This window comes from Triplophysa dalaica, chromosome 12 (assembly GCF_015846415.1).
Source record: "Triplophysa dalaica isolate WHDGS20190420 chromosome 12, ASM1584641v1, whole genome shotgun sequence".
Lineage (NCBI taxonomy): Eukaryota > Metazoa > Chordata > Actinopteri > Cypriniformes > Nemacheilidae > Triplophysa > Triplophysa dalaica.
In genome coordinates this window covers 4,999,762-5,027,175 of record NC_079553.1, presented here as the reverse complement: position 1 = coordinate 5,027,175, position 27,414 = coordinate 4,999,762, and the positions used below count along the sequence as shown (strand labels likewise).

At 37.2% G+C, this 27,414-nt stretch overlaps 1 protein-coding gene across 2 annotated transcripts in view; it reads left to right on the top strand.

The window, feature by feature from the left end:
- pear1 (platelet endothelial aggregation receptor 1) overlaps positions 1–27,110 on the top strand; it is a 36,757-nt gene extending 9,647 nt beyond the window's left edge. Inside the window, exons 2-24 of one of the 2 annotated variants that reach the window (XM_056762939.1) lie at positions 10,760–10,867; positions 11,256–11,357; positions 11,884–11,984; positions 12,213–12,305; positions 15,419–15,543; positions 15,646–15,767; positions 15,922–16,030; positions 16,740–16,876; positions 16,996–17,208; positions 17,293–17,467; positions 17,549–17,669; positions 20,071–20,234; positions 20,627–20,729; positions 20,951–21,097; positions 21,190–21,321; positions 21,410–21,538; positions 21,784–21,909; positions 23,901–24,110; positions 24,199–24,308; positions 25,164–25,290; positions 25,394–25,456; positions 25,551–25,751; positions 25,880–27,110. In XM_056762939.1, coding sequence (XP_056618917.1) covers positions 10,761–10,867; positions 11,256–11,357; positions 11,884–11,984; positions 12,213–12,305; positions 15,419–15,543; positions 15,646–15,767; positions 15,922–16,030; positions 16,740–16,876; positions 16,996–17,208; positions 17,293–17,467; positions 17,549–17,669; positions 20,071–20,234; positions 20,627–20,729; positions 20,951–21,097; positions 21,190–21,321; positions 21,410–21,538; positions 21,784–21,909; positions 23,901–24,110; positions 24,199–24,308; positions 25,164–25,290; positions 25,394–25,456; positions 25,551–25,751; positions 25,880–26,022 — 3,060 coding nt within the window. In that variant the 5' untranslated portion in view covers position 10,760 and the 3' untranslated portion in view covers positions 26,023–27,110. Of the gene's footprint in view, positions 1–10,756; positions 10,868–11,255; positions 11,358–11,883; positions 11,985–12,212; positions 12,306–15,418; positions 15,544–15,645; positions 15,768–15,921; positions 16,031–16,739; positions 16,877–16,995; positions 17,209–17,292; positions 17,468–17,548; positions 17,670–20,070; positions 20,235–20,626; positions 20,730–20,950; positions 21,098–21,189; positions 21,322–21,409; positions 21,539–21,783; positions 21,910–23,900; positions 24,111–24,198; positions 24,309–25,163; positions 25,291–25,393; positions 25,457–25,550; positions 25,752–25,879 lie in introns of both variants that reach the window. The other variant, XM_056762938.1, reaches the window with a different exon arrangement.
- Positions 27,111–27,414: the final 304 nt, after the last annotated feature.

The window sequence follows — 27,414 nt, the reverse complement described above, 5'->3', positions numbered from 1 at the left end:
ACTTAAGCCAAAAAAGTTTGAGAACCACTGGTCTAAGGTACATAGTCATCATTCGCCAACAAAAATAAAAACCTCGATACAAATGTCATCTCGAAGCATCCAGTATTATAGATGAGGTCAAAGGAAGTGGGACAGCGACAGCATGTACAGGACAGATGATTCATCCCGAACAGAGCTCATGTCCTGACACTCTGAGTGGTCCAGATTCTATCTGTCATGATATTTGTGGGTGACTAGACCGGAAACCGAGAGGAGAGGTAGAGGAAGAAGTGAGTTGGAGGAAGAGCTAGGGAACATTTCCAGTGAGATAAGGATGTAAAGAGTTATGCTGTGGTGTTAATCAACATTCCAGAGGAATTAGTGTAAAATTATTGTAAATATCCCAAATGCCATAACTGAGTCATACTCTATTGTGTGAATGCAATATACGGAAAATTCTGTTATGAAAAATTAAGTGTGTAAGCAGTACTGACTTTCAATATAATAAAAATATAAAAAAATGTTGAATTGTTCAAATAGATTTTTTTTTTTTTATATAAAAATCTAATTATTATCAGTTTAAATCACAATGCTCTGGATGAAATTGTAGCTTTAATAAAGACACAAGAAATCTGTCTAAATATCATCTTGAAGTTGCAAAATTTGTTCTTATTTCTTCCGTAGTTTTTTCCTCTCCGTCTTATAGGCCATATAAATTATGTCCCATGTAATTATGGTGGTGCTCGGTCATGTCTTTTAAAAGAGCACCAACCTCAGAAGTGGCCATCTCTTTAATTTCTCCGCCTCTGAGGGTTTGGTTTAGCATGGCAACACTATCACCGCAGCTTGTGGATGCGCGTGTGCACTTAAACGTGAATAAAATTTGCTCCTGTGTAGTTGTGAGTATCTATACAGTGTGTGGTTATAATATGGCAGCATGTGTAAAAGCACCGTGTTGGTAAAGAAATGTGTTTTGTTTGTTTGACCACCGCGTGTCTTGAGCCCAGTAAAGCCACAGTCATGCTGTCTGTGGTTATATGGTCCACAATGTCTAGAAAAAAATAGCTGTCAAACTGTGAGGTCCCCCTCAAAGCTTCAGGAGTTCTCCTCTCTATGCCTTTAAATGGCTATAGCTATGGCCATTACTAGCTATAACACAGACATCAGAGAAAGCCAAAAAAAAGCATCATCAGTCCATTTTTGGTCTCGCTGAGTGGACCGCTTTAACAGGTCCTTTATCAAACAAAACACACTGGTGAACAAGATTCTTTTCTTTGTCTGCTTTTAGGATATACTCAGAATAGCATTAATTGCTTCAGCAGAAGAGTTGTCATAGCAGAACTTTTCTCTATCTATGAGGTCACATGAATAAGTTAGATAAGGCACAACTACAGGACTAGAACCAGTCCAAACTAACCAAAACAAAAACACAAGGTCAAGTACGTCTCAGGGATATATGTCGAGGAAATTTGGGTGGGTCACTGATGGATTTCTGCATTCCAGCTCTTAGATGTGTGCACAGTGGTCAGGTCGGTCACTGTGGCTCGTGCGAGAGTGGAACAGTGGTGTATTACCCCAGAGACATTGGGAGGGGGGGGTGTAAAGAGGGCGATAAAGAAGGAAGGGCCCACATATCCTGTTTTTCTCTCTTTTGAGAGCTACTTGGAGCTTTAGACCGACCGCAGAGCACAGCATGACACAAGCTTGTGTTCCATAGCCAAAACGGTAAAGGTGAGACACTGTCAGGGCTAGATCTAAAGAATTTAAGTTTATTTAAGTTCACCAAAAAGAACAGTTTACCTTTTGGGGGTTATTCACTGAATTGTTTTGAGCATTTTCCTGTAAAACAGTAAAGAACAGTTTGATAGTTGCAATAAATATTTAGGCTTTCATAGAAATGGTTTCAACAATTGTTTTGTAATTCATTCATTGAAAAACTAACAAACAAACAAAACACTAAGAAGTATTGCCTCTCTCATAATATTAACCATGAATGTTCAGAGCTTCACATGTATTGACATATATATATGTCTATACTGTATTTCATTGAATGTTGGATATGGAATAACATGATTAAATAATGTTTTTTTTTTGAGTAAATGTTCATAAATATTAAACCTTATAGAAATAGGTATTAAATGAAAGACCAAGAGCAAACATGATGTTCATTCTAGCACGTGTAGTCTTTTTTCTAGCAGATCGTTCTAGCAGTGTTTAAATGGTTCCCATCACAATTACTTGTGCAGTATGAACGCTGGGTATAAGGGTATTATTATTTGGGTTTGGCAGAGAGTTAACAGCATATTACTTCATGTGCTGACAGTGTTTGGGTTTAAGACCTCTGTTGCTCAGACTGTGACGAACACTATTACAAATCCATCTGGTGGTGCAAATGCCCAATTTTCTCCAAGTTCAGTGTTGTCATTCTGTTAAATGTAAAAACAGAAGTGCTAGATGTTTGCAGAAGGCAATGAATTGTGTTATTTTCGATTCATAATCAAATATAAGCACGGAAATAGAAGAGAGAGAGATGAAGAGAATAAGCTTGGAAAAAACAGTGTCAGCATAAAAAGGGATAACGGATGTAAGCTTCATAGTTCAACACTGCATTTTTTTTATATATGAAAGGAGCACAGTATATGCATTTTCATTTATAACATAAAAATGTTTGCAAATGTAAAATTTACTGTGCGTGTAAAAATTAATATAAGCTGTTAATGCTGAATGAGTTTTCATATAGCCTACCCCAAAAGTTTTATATAAATTTTGCTAATTAATATAATACAATTCATTATACAGTTTATTCACTTTAAACCCCCAATTGGTCAGGAACTTCTTTCAATTTTTGTTTACAAATAATTTGCAAATTCAGTGTAACATATTCAAAATAACATTTCTTGTACGATTTCAATGGTTTGTGAGTTACAGTATGTGAAAAAACAATTTTTTGTCTCCCGTTACTTAGAAGTCTGAAACATATTTGTATAATGTACACAAAATCGAAAGCGCTTAGGATGTGCACAAATTTGTGCACATTCAAACTTTTTCTCACACCCGCTCATTATTTATTGTCATTTATGATGCATTAGAACAGCCTGTAGCAACTACGTTATGTGTTTTGCATTGTAATTATGGTTTGAATAGCCCGTAAGTGGATATTCTAGTGGTCTAGAGCCGCCCCTTTATGACGCCTTCAAACTATCCCTCCAAGCTATTCTATTCTTGTGTGGCTATGTTTTTATGACATAGGTAAACCGAATTGCAACAATCTATTTAAAACCCGCCAAAGAACATAAATAATCTGGCATCTGAATGTTTTAATTTCTTGAGGAGATAAACAGTGATTTGACTGTATGAATCTGCAATCTCCGTTCACCAAATAAATATACATTTCCATAGACTTTGAGATTACTGAAGCATTAAACAAGGGTGGAGTATTGCACTGACTCACTAACCTCTGGTTTATTGATGAGGGGTTCACTACCCCACACCCCTATACACACACATACACACTTCTGTGTGTGGCACTGCTCTGTATCCAGACCACAGCCAGCAAAACACTCTGTGGTGCGGAGGCTGAATGTTTTTCTGAAATTCAGCCTCATATGTTTTACATTAGAGACTTTTATCCCAGTTTACCGTAACTGGGTTTTACTGGTTGAAGTTAGTGTGTCTGAGTCAGGACTGGGGTTTTGGTTAAATGACAGTCAGCTCCGTATCATTCCTTTACTTCATATCTGTCTCTTCTCTGTTTATCTCTCGGTGTGTCTCCTTCTGGCATGGTAATTAATAGTGTGGCAAACAACATACTTCTCTTATACCAAAACAGGAGCCGGTCATTTGCAGACAATCATGGTAGTAAACTGTAATAACCTTTCACTCAATTTCTGAGATGTTTTATGTGGTTGTTTTAGCTAAGGCAGAAAGACGGATGAGGCTGACTTTGGATGAACTGAGCTTATTGAAATGATGCTGATCTTTTGTTCTGGCTGTTACTGTAACTGTTCCAAGAAACACTTTTTTTATTTTTTGATATCATTTTAAAAGCAAAAATATATCATTATAAAATAGCTTAAGGCCACCAAAAAATTAAATCCTGTCACCTTTTACTCACCCTCAAGTTGTTGCAAACCGTTATACATTTCTTTGTTCTCTTGAATACAAAGAAACATATTTTCAGTTCTGGGACATTATTGACTACCATAGTAGTAAAAAATCAAAATGGTAGTCAAAGAACTGTTTGCGTTCCTAAATTCTGGAAAATATCTCATTATGTGTTCAACATAACAAAGAATATACAATTATGTTTCCTACTATGGTAGTCAATGATGTCCCAGAACTGAAAATTGCAAACACTGCTAAGATTCTTCCAAATATCTTTGTTTATCAGAGCAAAAAAATGTATATAGGTTTGGAACAAGTTCCCGGTACGTAAATGATGACATAATTTTGGGGCGAACAAGTAGGTAAACATTATCATTATAGATATTACAGTATAAACCAGTGGTTGAAAACCTTTTTAACCAAAGCACCATTTTTCTAGGTTTGGTTAATTCATTTTTGCAAAAGCGCCATGGCAGAAACTATGATTATATATACAGTATATATCAAGTTAGTATTGAAGTCATTGACATATATTTATGTATATATATCAATTGCTTCAATGCTAACTTGATTTATGTCCACAGACCAAAGTCTCACTTATGGTCCCTATTGGGATCAATTGTTCTTTTCCTTCGATAAGATAACATGTCCACAGACAACTCAAAAACTTTGTTCATTACTTATAAACAACTTACAGGTTTACATGAGGCCTCCAATTAATTAAACTTCATTAAATTTAACATAGAACTATTTTAAAAAGTGCAAGTTCCTAAGGAACTGATACTCACGAAATACTGCATATGTGACTTTGCATTAGGTATGTTCGATTTCCTAAAATACTGCAGACTGATTGGCGATATGTCCGACACCAGAGAACCGCTAGAAGGTTTCGAAAGCACACGGAGCTCTGCTCTTGCAGCACTTTAATGTCATATGCCGATCGGTCTGCGAAGCACCTCACGAAAAGAACATAGTATTTTCTTAATAGCTTTATAATTCGGTTCGTACGGTTAAGGTTGGGGGACCTAAACGCCATCTGCCAATTTTTATTTATTGCACGCAATGAAAATAAATTGTGTTGCATTAGTTCAGTTTCATATATCAAACTAAAAAGCAGCAAAAAATCTATTTCGAGTGCATTTGAGCAACCCCACATGAACTGCAACGATAAATGAAGTGTTACGTGTTTCAACGGATACTTTGAGAAACAGATATATGACCTCACTAGAGATAAGCAGTCTAGCTCGCTGTGTTTCCATCATCTAAAGTACTGTTGTATTTCCACAAACTTTTTTAAAAGAAGGACCATTGAACATTGGCTCTTCATACACTTTTATTTATTCCTTTTTCAGGTCGGCCATGAATCTGTATACACCTCGGTATCTTCCAATCCCCGATGTCAACTTTGGATGCTCTCTAGGACGTAGCAGTATTATATTTATTGGAAAAAACCCTCTTCTCATTCGCTGTTTGAGGGGGGTTTAGGAACAGTCTGTTTAGACAGACATGTTGAGTGTTCAACAGCTTAACTTCTCATTTTCTAGTCTTTCTACATTACACATCATTGCAGGTTTGGCAGTGTGTTTCTGTGATGGATGGAAGCGTGTGTTAGTTGGAGTCTGACTGGATATCTGCTCCACATTTGTCGGTGCAGTTTGAGAACTGTGACGATTTTTTAATATATAGATGTTATGAGAGACTATTTATGCACGAAGGGTCCATTGGGTTCAAAGCCATTATGCAACTTTTCTGTCTCTTTCTTGCCTCTCTTTCTGGCTGTTTTTTTTTATTCGACGGCTCATTTTTCTTCTTATTTTCCTTCTTCATCTCTCCGTTCCAAAGGGTGACTTATATTTTTCCTTAAATTAGCATGCAGCCCCAAACTGTTGTGGGGAGGGTCAGGAAAGGAAATAGGGATGCTTGATCAGTGCCATGTGCCCTGTGTGGATATACCAACATTAAATCTCTGGCTTTAAATCACTCTGATCAGAGCTAAAACACACTTTCGAGAAACTGTGTGACTGTTTTGATTTTCTGTCAACTTTTAGTTTCGTTGCAAAAGTACTTTGCAGTGCTGTGCAGGGCATTCTCTAGCAAAAAAAAATGTTTATCCAGGTGTACTGTCATTATACTTCTTTTAAACTGTGAATAAGAAAGCATAACTTGACTCTACTTTTTATGTACTTCTCGGAAATATACCTAAAATGACACTTGGGTATAGTTGACAAATAAACCTTACTTGTGTCTTATGGTGTGTGAGCTAATAATAAATTATTAATATTACATTTAACATTATTATGAGAGAGATTTATCTTCCTTGTGTGTTTTTTTCTTTCAAAAATGTGTACACATGCTGGGTTTATTTGTCAACTACCCTCTTATGTATACTTGACTTATGCTGACATAAAAGAAAAAGTACATTCGGCCTATTTGCACTGAATCTTTTGATAGAGATATACTAAAAAGTAAATAAAGAGTTTGGTTCCAAGTCCTTTTAATATTTTTATTAATTCAGTTTTTTTATTGTGCATTCTAAATAAAATCAATCAAACAGAAGTTGGTTTGTTTTGATTTCAGCCATTAAGACTCAAAAATACAGCTAACTTACACAATAAAAACATGATTACATAATAAAAAACATGATTTTTGATTTTTTTTTAAAGGAATTATCTCATTTGGGAACCAAACTCTTCATATTGAAATGTATACTTGGCTTGTAGTTGTGTTTACTCTTGTTCTTAAGTAGTCTTCTTGTTTCCGCTGTATAAAAACTACTTAACTATTGAAAAACAACAAAACTATGGTTTACCAGAGAATGTTTAATTAAAAGTGCGCTTTCATAAACAAAACAACGGTGTTAAACTTGAGTTTTCAACTAGTTAACTATCAGTATTCCTTTAAGTGCACTTGTGTAAACTAATACTCAAAGTTTACTACTGTTACACTTAAAGTATACTTATATAAACACCAATGTGGGTATCAAATACTATTAAAAAGGTACAGTACACTGGTATAATAATACTTACTATGTAAAGTATATTAAAATATACTTGTAAATAAGGCTTTTATACTGTGTTGAAAATGTAAATCCAGATCCTATTAAAAGTAGTTCACTTAAAAATTTGCCCCCTAATTTTTTTAGTGAACTACTCCTTTAAGACTAGGATAAATGTAAATGGTGGGCCAGGTTAGGTAATGTTATGTCCCTGCTTAAGCCTGGCTCAGACTACAGGAGTTTTAAAATCCTGACAGATTTTAAATCTGGTTGCAGCTCACACATAAGGAGAATCTTATCAGATTCTCTTATGTAAAATCTTAAACCTTGCATTACATCTACATTTGAATCTCTTTTTCACGCACTACAAAATAGGTTTGCCCTTTGTAAACTTGCATTTATGAATGTGAAATGTCCAGAGAAGAAAACGTTGGGGGTAAAGTTGTGTTTATGAATAAGAATAAATGTAGCGAGTGCAAAAATAAAAATTAATTGATTCGATTTTGTTATTTCATAATTGCACATCAGAAGACATTTTTAAGACACCCAAATACAGGATAATATTAAGATTATCATACCAGAGGACGCCTCTTACGTCATCTAACCGGGAAACAGAAGTAAACAAAGCGACATCGCAGTAATTTCACGTGATCTATTTGTCCTATTATGAAAAAAGTGTATTTCTACGATAGATGAAGGAAATGCAGGGGCTATGCGAAAGGTCTTGAGTGTGTAACTGTACCCATTTAACTGTACTACGGCTTATCCGCGTGAAAAGCAGATGTTTCGGTAGCAATTCAAAAGTAAGGGATTTATACGTTACTGTAGCAAAACTGTAGCAAGGTGTGTAACATTCAATCCTGTAATTCTGTGTCTTTGTCGCTCTGAATGATTCTCTGTATGTCAGTCCAAAGCCGCTGAGACGTATTTTAAGCAGGTGATGCTATAATGCTTTTTTGCTAGGGCTGAAGTTATGACTGTGCTTTAGGCGAGCCGCTTAAGTTTAATGTTAATAAATAACAGAAGAAACAATTGTCGCTGCCGAACTGAGATGAATGCCAATGTGATTATAAGATAAAAACAAACACATGAACGCATGTTATATGTGCGCATATAGTTAAATAACAATATGTTGACCGAAACTACAAGCTGCGCGTTAGCAGTTAATTTACGCGGTACATTTAAAACCGACGTGACTTCTCCCCAGCTCTTGTTCTTATCTGTGCGGTTGTGGTATATTTTTGAGGATAGGCTACATTATAAAGACGATCCTCCATCTCCGCTGTACAACGTACCCTTGCAGAAGCTTTACCTCCGTCACTTGTCGATCTGTCTCTCATTGGCTGTAGCGAAAGCACCAACGTCATCAGCCCGATCTACAATCCTAAATATCAAACATGTTTGATATGATCGGGGCGGCTAAGATTTCTCTCGGAGCAGATCGGGAGTTCTAAGATTTGATCTGTGAACGCCTCACATTACGTGATAATCTTGGCCGATTCTCGGGCCCGATCGCGTTTCTAGGCCCGATTTTTTCAAAGATTCTCGGGAAGGGAAATCGGGGTAAAATCTGGCCGAGAATCCTGTAGTCTGAGCCAGGTTTTAGTCTAGAAATCACGTAACATGGAAATCCACAGTGGGAATCTTTTAAACGTCTGAGCCATGGTGCAGTGGTAGTACTTGTGCCCCTCATGTGGGTGACGCAAGTTTAGTTTGACTATAGATGTGTCTTTATTTTTCTTTATCTTTATTTTAATCCGTCTATATTAAATAGGCAAAAGTACAATCCCCAAAAATATATAACTACTTTTGCAGTAGCGTGTGCATTTTCACTTTAGTGCCTGGAACTGTTAATACCAAACATGAGGACAGAACTTTAGTGACCCAGCCAGAGAGATGACTGCATCTGTTTTCACTCATTTCCATTAAAAAGAAAACCCTCAATTTGATCTTGGAACAGTGTTGTGGGGCCATTTAAATGACTGAACATCTATGGTTTGAGCTTTCAGAGCACTCACGCTCAGGCTGCTACCTCGAAAGCGTTTGACATTTGTGAGCTCCGTTACCGAGCGTGTCCTCTAAAAATATCCTGACATATGGAACTCATTTCAATGCGGCACCAATGCTTTGTGTCAGATGCAAACAAAATGTTGATTAAAGAAATCTCTCTCTCTCTCTTCCCCTTCTTGTTTGTGTCGTGTAATGCGTCGTCTCCATAATTTGTCCACATGAAAGCAACAGAGTGCAAATAACAGCCATCTGTTCGGCTCATTAAAATCAACTCGTGGTTTAATACTGCACCTTCTACAAGCACAAGCAATACGGTCAAAGACTGAGCAGTTCTAAGAAAATAATTTGCATGGATGAAAATATTTAATCTTTTAAAATCTAGGTCATCTTAATATATCACATGCATCTGTGGCAAATCATCTTCAACAAATGGATAACCAAATCCAGATGCTTTTACATAAAATATTTATCTGATATCTGAAGGGGTTGTGAGAGGTCCTCTGGACTGATTCCAATTAGGCGTCGTCTCTGTATTTGAAAATGAAGAGTTTTTATATAAAAGCCACAAACGTATATGTGATATGTTGTTAACATAGCATTTGAATGCCTGCAACATATCTTAATAGAGGTTCAAAGTGCAAAAACTTGTTGTTTACTCCGACTGCAATAAACTGTTCCTCAGGTTCAGCATTGATTTAAAACATTTGTTTGTCACAGACGCTTTGTCGCGGTACATTGCTCATTAAAAAACACGCTCACAGTTTTTAAGCTCACAGGAATCCTGATGTGGTCACAACCACTTTTTCTAATGAAGCACTTAAAGAAAAAAAGAATACAACCATTTAATCCACCCTAGTAAAACCAACAAAGTCCTACAGCTCATGATGAAAACCTGATGATCATTGTACCTAAACACATACCAATAAATAGTAAAGTCTCTTAATTTTTCCAACGCTGTATGTGTACAACATATATTATAAATATTTTATCTTTATATTCTTAGTGCCATATAAATCACACCATATTTTTCACATTTACATTACAGAATAAATATATATTTTTCTAAACTACACTACAGTACAGTTTAATGAGAAGCTATTTCGAAATGTTTGAACTTTTTTTTGTTTTCCAGTTCCATCTAACACCTCTGTGAATCAATGAATTGAAACAATGAACTTCTAACTTCTAACTAGCCTTTAAATGAAATGAACACCATACTGTACATAGACTCACATAGTCAAAATATTTGGTGCGTTTTCAGTGGTAATTTACACCAACGCCCTGGTACATTTCTGATACTGCTAGACACAATAGTGCAATAAATCTTAGATGCCCAGTAAGCGTATTACTGTGACACTCCAGGGTTCACATTGTTCTCATATAAGAGGAAGAGACTCAGTGGGTACGTATCCTGAGATTGTTTCAAATGTGTGTCCTCTGTGTGTGTGTGTGTGTGTGTGTGAGAGAGAGAGCAAGCGCTCTCAGAAATCCTCATCATGTGAGATGTGTCTGCTCTTCCTACACAATGCTTAAAGCATCCCCATAAATAAAACCAGATGTCTACGTTTTGAAACAGAGAGCTGTGAATTAGCCTCGCCGTGTCACGTCAGCAGTTGTGAGGGGGCAGAGTTTTTGTATTTTATAAGTTGACTGGTTTTATGTTCACAGCAGGATGAAGATGGCGGAGAGCTGTGTGGTCCTGTTTATCTTGGGCTGTCTGTGTGGACTGTCATTGTCTCTGGATCCTCGAGATCCAAACGTCTGCAGCTTATGGGAAAGGTAAGAATCATCCGCTCTAGTGCAGAACTCCAGCGCCAAATACAGCGACCTGGTCCGCTGCATGCTGGCTACCAAAACTATATAGCAATGCCTGTAACGAAATAACAAAGACAATAAGCACTTGTGTGGGAACAGTTTTATTGAACTTAACATTTGGAAGGACTGTGGTTCTTTCTATATAGTGAAGGGTGCCAATTTTATTGTAAAAACTACTGGAAGAAACATGTCACTATGGTACATTTGAAGAGGTGCACATTTTGCTTACTAGACCAAGGTTGTATGTTCGAATCCCAACGAACACAGAAACTAATACATCTGTAAAAAAGCATCTGCCAAAAGCATAAGTAACATAACATTTTTCAAAACTGAGATGTTTGTCCCTTTCTAGTTTTACCACTTCAGTAAAGCAATCATATGCTCGCCCGTTTGACCAAGTGTACGAAGAGACCTGCGCTGAACCCTGGAGTGCGAACAAATGTAACCGACACAGGTGACAAACACTCACACTGAAGCATCACACAAATGGTTACACCGACTTGACAAAGACTAAACTCATGCATGCATTCTAAAACTATTATCCAACTGAGCCACTGAGGTTTTTGGTCTTTGGCTGAGGTCACCGATGGGACTGTTTGCTTTGGCAGTGGAAACCGCTTTGGGTCCAAGTAATTGTGATTCTGGTGCGCATAAGCACGCTCCCTTTATTATAAAGCTGGCGTGAAAACCTGCTCTCCCTGCCGGTCTTACGGCTGTTCCCAGAAGGCTTTTTAAGTTTCATTTGAAGTAAGGTGAAGGGATGTGCATAGGCTGTTTAAAACAGTTCTTAATATTATACTTTTATGGATTAAAGATAACTACTGTATCAGACGTCTGGTTCATATCCAACAAACAGATTATAAAATAACAATTGCTATTATGTGGTCTTGTATTAAGCTCTTGAATTGTTCCAGGTGTAAAGTAAAGGCTGTTTTTAAACTCCTGTCTGTTTTTCATTCCCACTTTCTGTCTCCCTCCAGGATAACTTATAAAACAGCATATAGACAGGTGGTGAAAATGGACTACCGTAGGAGATATCAGTGCTGCCGTGGGTTTTATGAGAGCAGAAATAAATGTGTCCGTAAGTATTAAATTAAGGTTTTGCTAAAGGTTGGACCTTTATCTGTGGTCGTTCTATAAAACAAAAAGCCAGGAACAGGATCCTCACAAAAACAAAGAAAAATAGATCTTCAAAGCTACTTTTTGCAAAGTTACTTATTTACATGTATTTTACTATTTTTTTACTCACACATATATGTACATTTGCAACTTTTTGTGTTTATTATTTCTTTCCCTGCTGTGTGTGTAGCACGCTGCACAAAAGAGTGTGTCCATGGTCGATGTGTAGCACCTGATCGGTGTCAGTGTGAGAACGGCTGGCGAGGAGACGACTGTTCCAGCTGTGAGTTAAACATCACACACACACACATTACTCTCACTGCAACACACCATAACACACAACTCATATGACTCATATTCTCTTTTTCTCTATCATACTCATACACACACACATATGGAGAGAAGTTTCATTAGCGAGTGCTGTGGTTTCATTTTTAAGCGTGTTGTCGTCTGTTGTGTTACTGCACATTTTTATTGGGCCCCATTTTCCCTGTTTTTCCTTTTCCCTCTTGTTTTCTTTTCCCCTGTGCTCCTCTCTTTCTCTCCTTCACTCCTCCTGTGTATGCATTATGAAAACAAAGCGTTTTGCACAGCTGAAATTGTAATGCCCATAGCATCTCTTATAGTTTTTCTTGGTTGAGTTTATTGATTTCTTCGTAGTAAGATTGACTAGAAACAACACATCCATCTAAACACTGTGGAATGTTCCTAATCTAACACTACATTTCCATCTTCAGGAATACGATTTTTCCTTGATTTTCCTCTACTTTCTCTTGCAATAATAGCTTGATGTACAATCAAAACATACACAAACAAAAGGCAAACACTAGACATTAACATCACATTAACATCATTTTTGTGACACAAATCCATGTTTAGGCTTCACGTCACCTATTGACCTGTGCAAAGAAAAAAGCAGAACAGAGTAAGATAAGGGAAAGCAAGTCAAACCTTTTGCTCTTCTTCTATACTTAACACATCAAATCTTGTGAGTTTATTTAACATGACAGAAACTCTCAGCGGCCATAATGCTCAGTTTGCATGCTAAGGATGTTTCTTAAAGGGACATGAGCCATTTAAGAGAAGGTTTAGAAAGAAACTTTAAAATATGATTGTTTTGGAATTAAAACTTAACTCAGTTTAATAAGTGACCTTTTAAAAGTATAATAAAAAGTCAAATATAATATGACCTGTTTACAGCGATACACCCAAAAATGAAGATTCTGTCATCTTTTATCACCCTCAAGCTGTTCCCAACATGTGTCAAATTCGTTGTCCTGATGAACACAAAGTTAAAATGTTAGCAACTGACATTTCTGGGACATCATTGATTACTATAGTGAAAAAAACACCAAAAAATAGATGTACAGTATTTGAAGAATTTAAGAAATTACAGTTCCTGGGCACAGTTCTTTACTACCATTTTAGTTTTTCCAACTATGGTAGTCAATGACGTCCCAGGAAGGTCAGTTTCTAACATTCTTACAAATATCTTTGTGTTCAATAGAACAAAGAAATGTACAGATTTGGAAAAACTTGGGGGGGATTCATGACAGAATTTTAATTATTTGGTGGAGTGTCCCTTTATACACATTGCAAAATATTGTCCACAAATTTCTTCAGTCCAAGTTCACGCTTTTTGGAAATGAATTTGCAAAGTTATTTAAAGTAAAACCCGATTGTCCAATACATAAGATGTGCTTATGAAACATATTGATATCTGCAGGGTTACGGTGGTTTAACTCTGTAGTACAGTGTCTTCCGGGATTCTGGATGGATTTTACAGAAATTAATGGAAACTCAATTCGTTTAAGTCAGAGGCATGTTTTTCTCTCATTCGGCTCTGCTCTGTTTAGCTGGACTGTGAAACCCTATTATTAGCTTTCATTGGCGAAATATGACTTGACACATCCTGAATGCTTGTGCGTTGGGTAGTTTTGTGGGAAATTAGAGAGGTTTGAGGTTTTAAATACACATTTTCTCACTCTCTCCTGAGGGACCAAAGGCCAGAGTACATCAAGTTGCTTCTCCTGCCTTCTAGCAATTCACGCAAAAGTGGAAACTGAACGTTTAAAAGTTTGGAAGAAAGGTCAACGCTTTTGAAAACCTTCATTTTGGAATTAGAAAGAGGTTCATGGTTGCTCCCTAAAAAGGCAAGGGCTTCTGGGAAAGTGACCTTAAACGTTAAACCCTCAACCCAAAAATATATGTTCTCCCGGGGCCTGGAGAGGAATTTTCTCACATTTCTTATCATTTGGATACATGCTGTTTTGAAACATCTTTCTTCTTTTCTTGTTTTCGACTTTACACAATGTAAACATATAACTGATGTACAAACAGGAGGGAAATTGATCATACATTACGCCACTTTCAAACACACTCTTTTTGTTGTTTACAACAATTTGGAACTTAAGGGCAAGGGGCTTGGGAAAAGAACATTTTAAGATAGGCTTTAAGTGTAGTTAAATTCGATGTCAAGACCATCTTAAGTGAGCTGAGAAGTCCTCCTCTTGTCTTTTTGCTAGCATGAATGTTCTGGTTGTGGGTCAGCTTATTGTTTGAATTGAGACAGCTGGTAAGGTCCGGTTACTAGACTTTGACATGTGATCCAGGGCGCTGGAATCCTTTACATCATCATTTGTCAGAGAGGGTCAGATTGGTCAAACCCCAGAGTTTTTAATCTCAGCCCTGAAGTAAAAAGACAGAACAATAACATCACCTTACCCAAAATCTGCATAACTCACTAATGCACAGAAATACAGTTTTTCAGTAAATGTATATATATATATATATGCTGGCATTGGTCGGTCTGTTTGCTAGCCAGAAGGAGAGAAACAAATCAACCAAATAGGCAATATACAAAATCCAGAAGTTCAAACTAGTATGAACGGCCAAACAGGCTTGACTGATCTGTTCCAGAAATCAAAGTGAGTCCAGATCTAAACTGTTCTCTTTCTCTGTAATGAGCACTTCATCTTGACATCTTCCACATAACCGTGTGCAAATAAACGTGTCTATGTCTGTGATGGATTCCTCCTCTTCACCCCATAAAGGGTTCGCGTCATCAGTTGAGGACGTGTCGTGACTGTAATCCAATCCCTGTGTGAGCGCTGGCCCAACATCTCTGTGAGGTCCGGCCAAAGTCCCTGTGTAAAATTTCCCATTTGAAACTCATTCCTTTTGTTGATCTCCGTGCAAATCCTCCAGTCAATCGCGTTATCAATCCGTTATGCTCCGAGGGCCATTGACGCTCGGCAAAGCCAGAGTGTTTTTCACAGATTACATAGGACCAAACACAATCAGATAACTTTAAGACTACAATCCGAAGAAATTCTCCTGTGTGTGAGTTAATGTATCTTATAAGTATATAAATTTAGCGTGCAATGTGTTTTTTAGCATGTGATGCCCAGCATTGGGGTCTAGAGTGTAGGCTGGCCTGCGAGTGTCAGAATGGAGGAGTGTGTGATGCTCTCACGGGGTCCTGCCTTTGTCCTTCTGGATTTACCGGTGAACACTGTCAGGTACACCGCCACACAAACAGTTTAAAACATTTATTTGAGCAACCAACACAGCAACACTGGATCAGCCACTTGACGTGGCTTTGATCACTCTCTGATTTTCAGGACCCCTGTTCCGAAAAGTTTTTCGGTCGAGGCTGTCTACAGCAGTGCCAGTGTGGAACAGGAGGGTTCTGCAATAAAACCACTGGAGAATGTGTGTGCAAAGGAGGTTTTACTGGAACTTTGTGAGTACAAAAAAAGATAATTTGATTATATTAATGTAATTTCGCTGCATTGGAATGAAAAATGTGCCTGTTGTTATGTGCCATACAAGTTTAAAAACATTCGCAGTCTTAGACGCATAGTTCTTTGCTGTAATGTGTCTTTGATGAAACTTAGGTGTGAGGAGTCGTGTTTCAAGCCAAACCGATGTTCTCGACGTTGCCCATGTCAGAATGGAGGCATTTGCCAGGGAACGGGGGTGTGCTTGTGTCCTCCTGGCTGGATGGTGAGAAGTCTGTGTGTTCATCATTTTACAATAAAAGTCAGAAAATCCTGTTTCTTTCTTTTATGATTCTGATTATCAAACCTGGATTGTGCTATTTGAAATGGCATAAATCAGTATGAAAATTGACGCCTAATTTGAAGACGAAATCTAATTTAAATCTAGTAATTCTAATTGAAATGTAAATGTATTTGTAAACTCAACATCGAAAACTGATTTTTTTAACTGTAATAAAACTGTATGTCACTGCTGTCTGGCACAACCCTCGTATCTTATGAATATATTTTTTTCAGTCATCGTCACTTATGGTCACTTTTCATGCTTGTCTGTGGGTTTTGCAAGTTATTCACAGATTAAAAGTAATACGCAGACCGACCTGGTTACGAGGTGGGCAATCCGTATGAATTCGTACATTGTAAATTGTACGATTGCCAGAAAAAAACAATACTGAAGCCCCACCCCTACCGTAACTGGTAGAAAGCAAAGGGCACTAAAATGTTCCAATGAGATCGAAAGAATTCAAGCATCATGCAGCCAAAGTTTGCCACCTCGTAAAATAATAGATTAAAAATAAGATTGTGTTGAATTTTTTCTATTCCCTGAAAAGTAGTTGTTTTGGAAAACATTTTCCACCCAATGGCAAGATATACAAGTTATTACATTTTATGTAAACTTTTCCATTCTAAACTAGCGCCTCTCTCTCTCTTTTTAGGGTGCAGTCTGTACCGAGCGATGTCCACCAGGCCGGTTTGGTAGTAACTGTGTTAGTGAATGTATGTGCCATAACGGTGGCCACTGTGATCCACAGAACGGCCAATGCCAGTGTGATGCGGGCTACACGGGAGACAGGTCTGTATGAACCCTCATACTTTACTAAACCAAGATAAATAGCTACTATACAATCCGAAATACTGCCAAATATATTTGCATTCAAAACATGTATTCAATTGTGTGTATCTCCTCTGAAGGTGTCACGATGAGTGTCCAGTAGGTACGTACGGTGAGACCTGTAAGGGCGTGTGTGACTGTGCTAATGGAGCCCGGTGTTATAACATCCATGGCGGATGTCTGTGTGAACCGGGCTTTACCGGACCCCGCTGTGACCAGAGAATGTGTCCCGTTGGCCTTTATGGCATTCACTGTGAACAACGGTGCCTCTGCAACTCCCAAAACACCCTCAGGTCCACACTGTGTTATATCTAGTGTTTGTATCAGCCATAAATCGTAGAGTTGCGTGTATTTATTGTGTTTCATGGTTGTTACAGCTGTCACCCTCTAAAGGGGGAATGTACCTGTCAGTCTGGTTGGGCGGGGCTGTATTGCAATGAGACCTGTCCTCATGGTTACTACGGAAACGGTTGTCTGGAACCCTGCCTCTGTGTGAACGGAGGGGTGTGTGACACAGTGACCGGCCAGTGCCATTGTGCCCCCGGATACACAGTGAGTGGTTGCTGTGACAGTAATCAATACGCGATGTAATGTCATATCTTTGGTTGAAATATATACCGTGTGTGTTTTTAGGGGAAACACTGTGCTAAACTGTGTGAGGATGGCCTCTATGGGAAGAACTGCTCATCTCAGTGTACCTGTGTAAACTTTATAGCCTGTTCTCCTATTGATGGCACATGCTACTGTAAAGAAGGTAAGTTTTTAGTGTAGTAAGAAAGAAAAATTCATCATTTTTTTAAATCAAAATACATTTACTTGGGAAGCAAAATAACCTGTTAAATAAAGTCTTGTTTCAAAAAACGATTTAGAGAATTTCTGCGTAATGCAAGAATATATCTAAAGAGCCCTTTCCAAAACGCATTAAATGTCAAATTTAATAAGCCATTTTGCTGTGTACTAAACCTATTGTTTCATGCCAAATCGCTATATTTCCTTGTTTAAAATGTTCTGCAAGATGCAGTTTCTTTCCAAAACGCTGTAAGTGCCGAACCTGTTTTTAGCCTAAATGCGATATGTCCTCGCGACCAATCAGAATTCGCTCATTAGTGGTATTTGTAAGCGTGTTATTTTTAAATTTGTTGTGGAAAATATTGAAACATGAAATTGAAAATATTAATTTTATTTTACTATTTAGTTTGTTACTATTTATTTTATTTGGTTTTTATTTATTTCATGCACTTGCATTTACATTTATATGATTTATATTAATTTATATTAATTTATATTTTTATTAATTTAATTTATAGTATGAGTCCCTGATGTCATATGTTTCATGTTCTCTTGTTTATTTGTTATAAAAAAGAAATAAACCAACTTTTTTTTTGAAAAAAATAAAAATAAACTTTTTATAATCGAAAATATTGTTTAACAATCATTGTTTAACATGTTCAGACTGAGCCAACAGACCATTTTAACAGGATAAATTGAATATTAACAAAATGTATGGGTCTAGGTAAAAAAATGTCATTTTCATGAAAACTATTAAAAGGGATTTATAGTGTTTTGGAAAAGAGCTCTTCATATACACTATATGCCAATAGGGTAAGAATAATAAACCTGAATTAGGTTTCACCCCTTCAACATATTTAAATCAAGTTAATGTTTCTTGCCCCAATGGCAGATATTGTTTCACCTAATTTAGGTTAGTTGGTAGAGCATTGTGCTAGCAACGCAAAGTTCATGGGTTTATTTCCCAGGGAACACCTAATTATTAAAATGCATAAATATGTAAATATACAGCCGTGGAAAAAATTAAGAGACCATTACATAATTGTATTTAATCAGCATTTCTAGATATATATTGGCCTTTCCAGTCTTGAGTCTGTTAAATTTGAACAAAATCTAACCTCAGGAGTGACAAAGTCATCCAACGGCAATGTGAAACACTGACAGCATGACAAGACAGTGTGACTGTGTCTCAATCAGCTCCCGAGGTCGTGAATCGTATCCTGGTTCACTTTTAGATTGGGATACTTCACAGCATTACCCACAACAGTCAAAACCGACGTCTCTTTGACTTTATTTTTAAACACTGGTTAAAGTACATATGAGAACCACTTTTACTATTGTGTTACATATAAGTGAACACATTTAGGTGGTTATTAAATGTAACTGTAAAGTAGATTGTGTTCCCTGCCTGTCTAGCAATGTGTGTTTATAATTGAACTTAAATAAACATTGTTCTTTTTTTAAAAGTAATATCGCGGTTCATGACGTTTATTGAGCTCCTACGATTTCGGTTAAACGGCCTCAAAAAATGTCACGTGGTTTTGAGTAAGGGAGCATAGGGAGCATCGATGCTCCCCAGTTTTTGCCTTGCATTGTGGAAATTTTTTGGGAACATACGTTTCAGTGCACTGAAAGGATTTCTGACTCACTGATCAGTGTCCTGCCCACAGAACAAGGGAGCTGAGGCACACCCTGTGATAAAAATGAAGGTTATCATGAAAAATAGTTTAGAAATTTTCTAAATACATGTACAAATATTACTGTTGTACAGCGTAAAAATGAATATGAACACAGAGCATAGTTTCTGAAATTTTGACCTGTTTCTCAGTTTTCATTTTTGCAAAAAGAAACAATATTTTTTTTTTACGTGGGAGAAATACTGTGAGTAGTTCACAGAATGAAACAAAAATTAGTTAGTAAATGTATCTTGATTTAGACTAAATATTTGATACACACAAAAATACTAAGAAATTTTATTTTTTGAAATATGTCAGCCATTTAATTGTTTTGTGTCTGTGAGTGCATGTATAAATATATAAGCAGACAAAACATTTTGCTAGTCTAATACACAGTGATGACAGTGTCTGCTGTAGATATTACAGCCAATGTGATGATTTTGAGAAAATAGAATGAAAGTTTGAGGGCATAAATTACGATGGTTCCTAATACAAGCTGTCACAGAGACCTTTACAATAGCTACAGAAAGTGTTAACAATGCTATAAAACATCTCTCAAACTCAACTTAACCATTTAAGGCAAAAGCATTTGATCTAAAAATACAAAAACATTATTTTCCCTTCTGTAGTTTTTCCTCTTCATTAATGTTGCTGGTAGAAGTGAGAATAAACACTATATTGTGTGTTTAGGCTGGAGGGGACCCGACTGCGCCGTTGCATGTTCAAAGGGCACGTGGGGTCCTGGCTGTAACTTCACATGTCACTGTGCAAATGGAGGGACCTGCAACCCTGCCGACGGCTCATGCAAGTGCACAGCGGGGTGGAGAGGAGACTATTGTGATGAGTCCTGTCCGGTGAGTCAAGGCTTTGCTTTAGTATATAATAAAAAGTGTTTTTGATTTTAAATAACTGTCCAGATCCGAGACAAATTCCCACAAACCGGTTTGATATCTGATGCGTCTGTGTTTGACGTATCTGTCTCCTAAATAGGCAGAAACAGCTTAACTCCAACACTAAAGTTATAAATCTGATGTGAAATGCATAACACTAAAAACATGAGTGTTATACTATAGATCTTGTTGTAAGATGAAACAAAGTTCTTTTGCTGACCGTTTATGCTGTGATGCTATCATTCATATAAAGGTAGTAATTATGTCAGAGCCGTATAATCTCACACTGCACAGTCGGCGTTACTTGATCTTCCTGATTCAGTATTTCCATTCTGAACTGCTTTTTCGCTTAACAGATAGGCACGTTCGGCCCAGGCTGTCAACACAAATGTGACTGTCTTCATGACGAAGGATGTCACAGTATTGCAGGACAATGTCTGTGTTTACCCGGCTGGACAGGTAAGAACTCAGTGACATTTGCAAAGACGATCTTTGTATTACTGTAGCACATTTTAAGATATTTAAAGGGACAGTTCGCCCACAAAGTTTATTCTGTAGTACAGTAGTCCATTTCAAACAGCCTATCCTTATTTAATAATTAATTAATTCCCATAATGCATTTCACTCATTCTAAATAGAAACCAGTTCAAGTTCAGTCTGTCTGCTTTGCTTTTCTCTAGGTCTTCGCTGCACGCAGCAATGTCCAGAAGGGACATGGGGCCATCAGTGCAACCAGACGTGCTCCTGCCTCAACAGCGCCCCCTGTCAGGCACACACCGGAACATGTCTGTGCAAACCTGGATTCTGGGGAGCTCAGTGTCAACACAGTGAGCAGCCAGTTCACATTCCTGTCTTTGAGATCTCTCCCGTCACATTACAGATGGATAAAACAGTGGTCTTCTCTCTCACCTCTCCATAGAGTGCAGCGCTGGTCTGTATGGAGAGAAGTGTAGTCGACAGTGTCCCTCATGTGTTCATGCCTCCTCCTGCCATCACATCACAGGCGAATGTCAGTGTCTGCCTGGATTTACAGGATCATTATGTGAACAAGGTTAGTTATACACACACGAAACATGCACGGAGTACAAACCTATTTTGTATGACATGTGCATTATGCAAATGTGTCTGATTTTGTCTAGCCTGCCCCATCGGTCGCCATGGAAAGCAGTGTAGCAGCGTGTGCATGTGCACCAACAATGCGACGTGTCATCATGTAGATGGCGCCTGTCTCTGCCCACCAGGATGGGCCGGATCAGACTGCTCCTCATGTGAGTCCCTGCGTCCTACAATCTTCATTTTTTGGGAGTTAAAAATCAGGTTTTTTCTTTTAACTGTTAGCATAATTTAAACTTTAATATCCCAGTTGTTTCATCTTGAGGAGCCTGTGACCAGATTTCCTGGAAGTGATGTTGGAACGCATTCTCTGTTAAAAATATGTTTTTGACTTGAACCAGACTCTGTCTTTTCAACGCTCCAAGTTTATGAATCATTTGCCAAATGTCTGCCTTTATAGTGTGTCCGACAGGGACGTTCGGCACTAACTGCGCTCTGACCTGCTCATGTCCTCCAAACCATTCCTGCGACCCTCACACCGGAGACTGTGTTTGTGTACCTGGACCGGACACGGACTGCAAACCAGGTACAGCGTTAGCCTCCTCTTTCAATTGAAGAACTTTATTCAGGGTTGATTTAAGAATACTTATTTCAGACTACTTATTAGAATTTTAAATTAATTATATACTTTTTAAACAATATACAATTACACTTAAGTATCCTGTGATTGCCTTACACTGACAGAAAAGTCTGATTTGAGCTGTATTCTGAATTCAAGAATTTAATTCAATTAAATTAATTAATTTGAATATGAAATGACTCCACCCTACAGGATGTTGAATTGAATATGAATTTAAACAGGAAGTGGAATTGAATTCATTGCAATTGAGAGAAATTCATTCTTATCAGATATCAGTGAGAATGTGATACTTTTAAAATATTTGTTTCTTTCTGATGGAAATACAGACACTAACATTGAGCATACATTCCCTTCATTTCTATATCTTTTCTACAATATCAAAAAAAAAGCATGCTTATTTAAGCTTAGATAAACTAAACTTGGCTCTGTACACTGTGGTAGGCTTTGTGTAGTAGGCTTTATTGCTCTTATGCTTTTTGTTGTCCCTATGTTTGACCCAATTGCTTCCATTGTTTACCCAACTTGTAATTCGCTTTGGATAAAAGCGTCTGCTAAATGACTAAATGTAAAATGTAAATGTTAATTTTTGAATAATTAGCTATATCTTAATTTCAAAGTAATCAAATGAAACAATGTTTTGGTAAATGCAATTATAATTTATTAAAGTACTTTACAGGGTAACGTTATTACATCTAATGGTCAACAGTTCCTCAAATGTTTGGTCAACCATTTTAAAGACTTGGATACAGCAAGGTATTATGGGAAATGAAGTGCTGTCCTATCATTTTCCACAATTTGAAAGTTATAACAATTTTATAGAGTATGTTTTTAATGTTAATGTATGGTAAATTACTTCAATATTGTACATAAACTCCATACAATAATATCTGTATAAAATTCATGTTGTAATCATATGTAATATTTACTGTAAAGCTTCATTGTTAAATACACCTTAATTATGTATCATGAATTTCTTTCAGTTTTACAGAATTCAGATTCTACTTCCTGCAATTTGAATCGCTATTCAGCTTCCTGTTTGCAATCTCAATTCTAATGCAAGTTCAAGAATTGAATTGGAAATTAGGGGTTATTCTCAAATCAATTCTGAATTTTGTACAACCCTGATGCATTGATATATGCTATATATGCTACTAGTACATAAATTAAATTATACTTAAAACTTACCTAACACAAACAAAATATACTTAAATAAGGATACTTATGTCTGTCCTGATAGCCTCCTAGTTAGTGCGCCAACATATAGGGCAAGTGTGCTCATGGTGACCCAAATTCGAATTCCGCCCCGACGGTCCTTACACGCTTTCCTTCCACCTCTCCACTGTACTAATCAAAAAAAGGCATAAAGACCCCAAAAATATAACTTATAGAAAACTAATAAAATTATGAAACCTATTTTATGTTTATATTGATGTGTTGTAACGGTTTACAAGTGACTTGTTTGTTTGTCACTTAAAATTATATTATTTTCACGGTTTCACAAACAAGGTTTAAGACTAGTCCCAGACTAAAATGAATTGCATCGATATAGCTTAAAATATATACTTGTCATTGTTTTGTCTCACGAGGCACACAAGTAATGTTTTTTATCTGAGGCATTTTATCAAAAGCCACTTAAATATCTTAATTTAATAAAGACATAGTCCTGGCTTAAGATAAGCCTTGTCTGTAAAACTGGGCCTATGTTCCTTATTATTTTAATTTATATGACCTTTTATAAAACAAAATCTTTAATATTTAAATGATCAGCTTAAAATAAAGGTTAAAAAAGTAAAAACATGGTCTTATAATGATTATTCTTGTTTATAATGTAATGTTTGTTTTGTAATGTTATGTTGCTTTGAACTATCCATCGTGACACATTACTTGTTGATGTCGTTCAGTCTGTGTAATGTGTTTAATCTTGTGTCTTTTGTCAGAGCGGGAGCTAAACATGATGGTGCCTGTGTCTCCGGTGGAGAGAGACTCATGGGGAGCGATCGCAGGCATCGTGGTGCTGGTGATTTTGGTGGTGCTCTTGTTGGCGATTTTGCTGTTGTATCGTCGCAGACAGCAAGACAAACAGAGCAACACACCCGTTGTTTCTTTCTCCTCGACCCGTACTGTCAGTTCAGAATATGCTGTGCCAGGTACCCTTTCTATCATAAAGTCCATGTTGTTAGAAACAGGCTAAAAATAGTAGAAGAAAATAATATCTTATTTGGATATTTCGTGTAGATGTACCGCACAGCTATCATCACTATTACTCAAACCCAAGTTACCACACGCTGTCTCAGAATAGACCTCCACTGCCGCACCTCCCCAACAACCAGGACAGAGTCATAAAGGTGAGTACTATGGTTATACTAAGGTTAGTAACACTCTTTGTATAGAGTGCATAGTATACTGATCTTCATATACCTAAATAAATATGCTGTATACAGTAAAGAACACTTTTATTTGCAGAGTTTACAGGAAAATGAAATTTACTTCACCCTCATCCATCCTATATTCATACATTCACCATATTTATTCTGGTGGGTTAATCAATGTTTTCTGAAGCGAAAAATTCCTTTGAGAGAGAAAACAAATATTTTGAGCTTATTTAGAGATACAGAAATTATAAACGTAAATAGACATCATCTGAAACCAGTTCAAATATGGTGAGTTGGGGTCTTGGGACTGGCTGTCATATGATGATGAAAAAAATCATATGGCGCATAGAGGAGAGTAAATCATGATTAATTTGCATGTGTTGTAAACATTTTCTTAATAGAAAAGGCACAAATCCCCAGTAGAGGGCACTTCACATTATGGTTAACTTTGCATGCAGATTTAGCACATATAGTCATGGAAAAACCGACCAATCCAAACCTTTTTATCAGTAAAATTATAATTTTATAGCGACAACATTTCTCGCGAATTCCCAATGAAAATTGTTTTTATTTGCTTAAAATTGAAATGGTACAAACTGGTCAAAATAAAAAAGATACAATGTTTCTTGATCTTAAATACTCCAAAGTTCATATTCATGTTTAAACAATGCAATACTACTGTTTTTACGTGTATTTTAAGATCAATTCAAAATATATAAATGATGAAATAAGCCAGATTTTTTTACTTTCATGTGTCTTTGCATTGTATCTTTAACATGGCTATACACTGTAACAGAAACACCTTCTCTGTCTCTTGTGCTTTGATAGAACACCAACAACCAGCTGTTCTGCAGTCTGAAGAACAGGGAGAGAGAGAGGAGAGGTCTGTTTGTAGCTGACACAAATGCAACTCTTCCTCCAGGATGGAAACACCAGGAACCAATTAAAGATGCAGGTATCAAATCATGTGGGACATGTCATTTCTTCACCTACTAAACATTTGAGTTATTTCCTGTTTGTGTGGCGGGCTGAGTAAACACGGTCCTCGTGGTTTGCAGGGGCTTTTGGGATTGATCGGAGTTACAGCTATAGCGCTACTCTTGGGAAGCACTACAACAAAGGTGAAAGTTTCATATACATCTTTCTGTTAAAGAGAGAGGGTTGAATATTTGTCATGTTATTTATAAAATGTTACGTCTTATGGTGTGGTTGCAGATTTAAAAGATTCTTGTGTGGCAGTGAGCAGCAGCTCTCTGAACAGTGAGAACCCGTACGCCACCATCAAAGATCTGCCTGGCTTGCCACCGTGTCCTCCAGAGAGCAGCTACATGGAGATGAAGTCTGCGGTGCCCCGAGAGCGATCTTACACTGAGATCAGCCCGCCCGCCGTGACCTCGTCTTCTCTAGTGTGCAGAGGTAACCCGTTCAAACATGATGTTGAAAGTTGTTTGATAAGCACTGATGCACAAGAACATGAAAGCTTGTTGGTGTGTCATCGTGTTTCCCATCTGGATCACCATTACAATGTATTTCTTTTATTTCAGAACACTGTTCCCTCGGCAACGTTCTGGAACAGGAAACTCAGAATCACTACGATCTTCCAATCAACAGCCACATCCCCGGGCATTACGACCTGCCCCCGGTACGGAGACCCCCATCTCCATCGCCACGGAGACTGCCACACTGACCTCCGGATTTAAAACACTTTGGTCCTTCTTGAAAATCACTACAATCACTCGCATATGAATGCATTGATGGATAGATGCGACCAAAAACAATGACTGAGGCCTGAGCTGCACAACACTGCCATCTATTGGACACTATTGAATGTTCATGGAGCAAAATGTCTCCGTAAAGGAGGGGTTATGGTCTTGGCCATCCGTGCTCCACTCGCATGATAATTTTCATCATCAGGAGGTTCCGTGACCGTCCGCACACCCCGTCCGCGAGGACCCTATTTTTTGAGACCACGTGGACGTGACGCGTACAACAGCACATGCACGAGAAAAGTGCAATAGTCCTCTAGGGGTACAATACACAGCAAGTGGGCAGCTGAAACCAAGACGGGAAAGCTAAGAAGCATATCCTTCTCCATACTCTTTGGTTTTTGTCTTGCTGTTTACTCGGATTGTTTGCATTGGCGAATGACTTCCTGCACCATTAATTTGCAGTGGGTCTTTGAATGACGCGACTCAGCGCTGCCCTCTGATGGTCTGTTACGGACGCGCACAGTCAAGTGTACCCCCTGCTTTAGAGGAATTTAAAACCCAAAGCAAACTAAGCTGTCTAAAGCTCTACCATTCTTTTCCTCCTGTGAATATTTTGGGTGTCTTTTGTAACAACTGACGAACAAGAACCAGCTTTAAATAGCATTTAACAATTTGCTGCATACTGCATATTTGCACATGTTTTTTTGGCAGTTTTTTTAATAGAAATATTTTCCTGCCGTCACAAAAGTTGCCATATAAAAATCATCTTTATGTGAAATATACACATAAAAAGGCCCAAGATAGGCAAAGCATGTTCATTTATGCAATATATTTTGATAAAGCCATATCTAGGTAAGAGCTGGGCTAAATGCTTTATAGTATTTTATCCAATCTGGTAATCAGGGTTGTAAATGTCAGTATGATTATATAAATAAAATTAAGTTACAAAAAAATATGAAAATTCTTTATATGAGATTGTAAATTTGAGGGCACATTAAAAAAACCTTTGCTTTGAATGTCAGAAACATAAAAACTGTATATAGTGTAAATAAATATCAGTTTTCATGCATAATGTGAATCTTGACTGTCCTTTATTAACTTTATTTTAAGCATTTTTAGTTATAGTTGCTATAATTCAGTTTATTTCCTATTGATGTATTGTTTTATTGTTCCTTGCTCACTTTTGATAAATGTGTCTGCTAAATGTTATTTCAAGACACAGTTTTTGTCTAATGCAATACACAATGACAGTGTTGTGTTGGGTAAGTTACTCTGAAAAAGTAATTAATTACTAGTTAATAATTACATATTTAATAGTGTAATTAGATTACTGTACAAAAAAAGTAAAAAAAAAGTACTTGTAACTACTT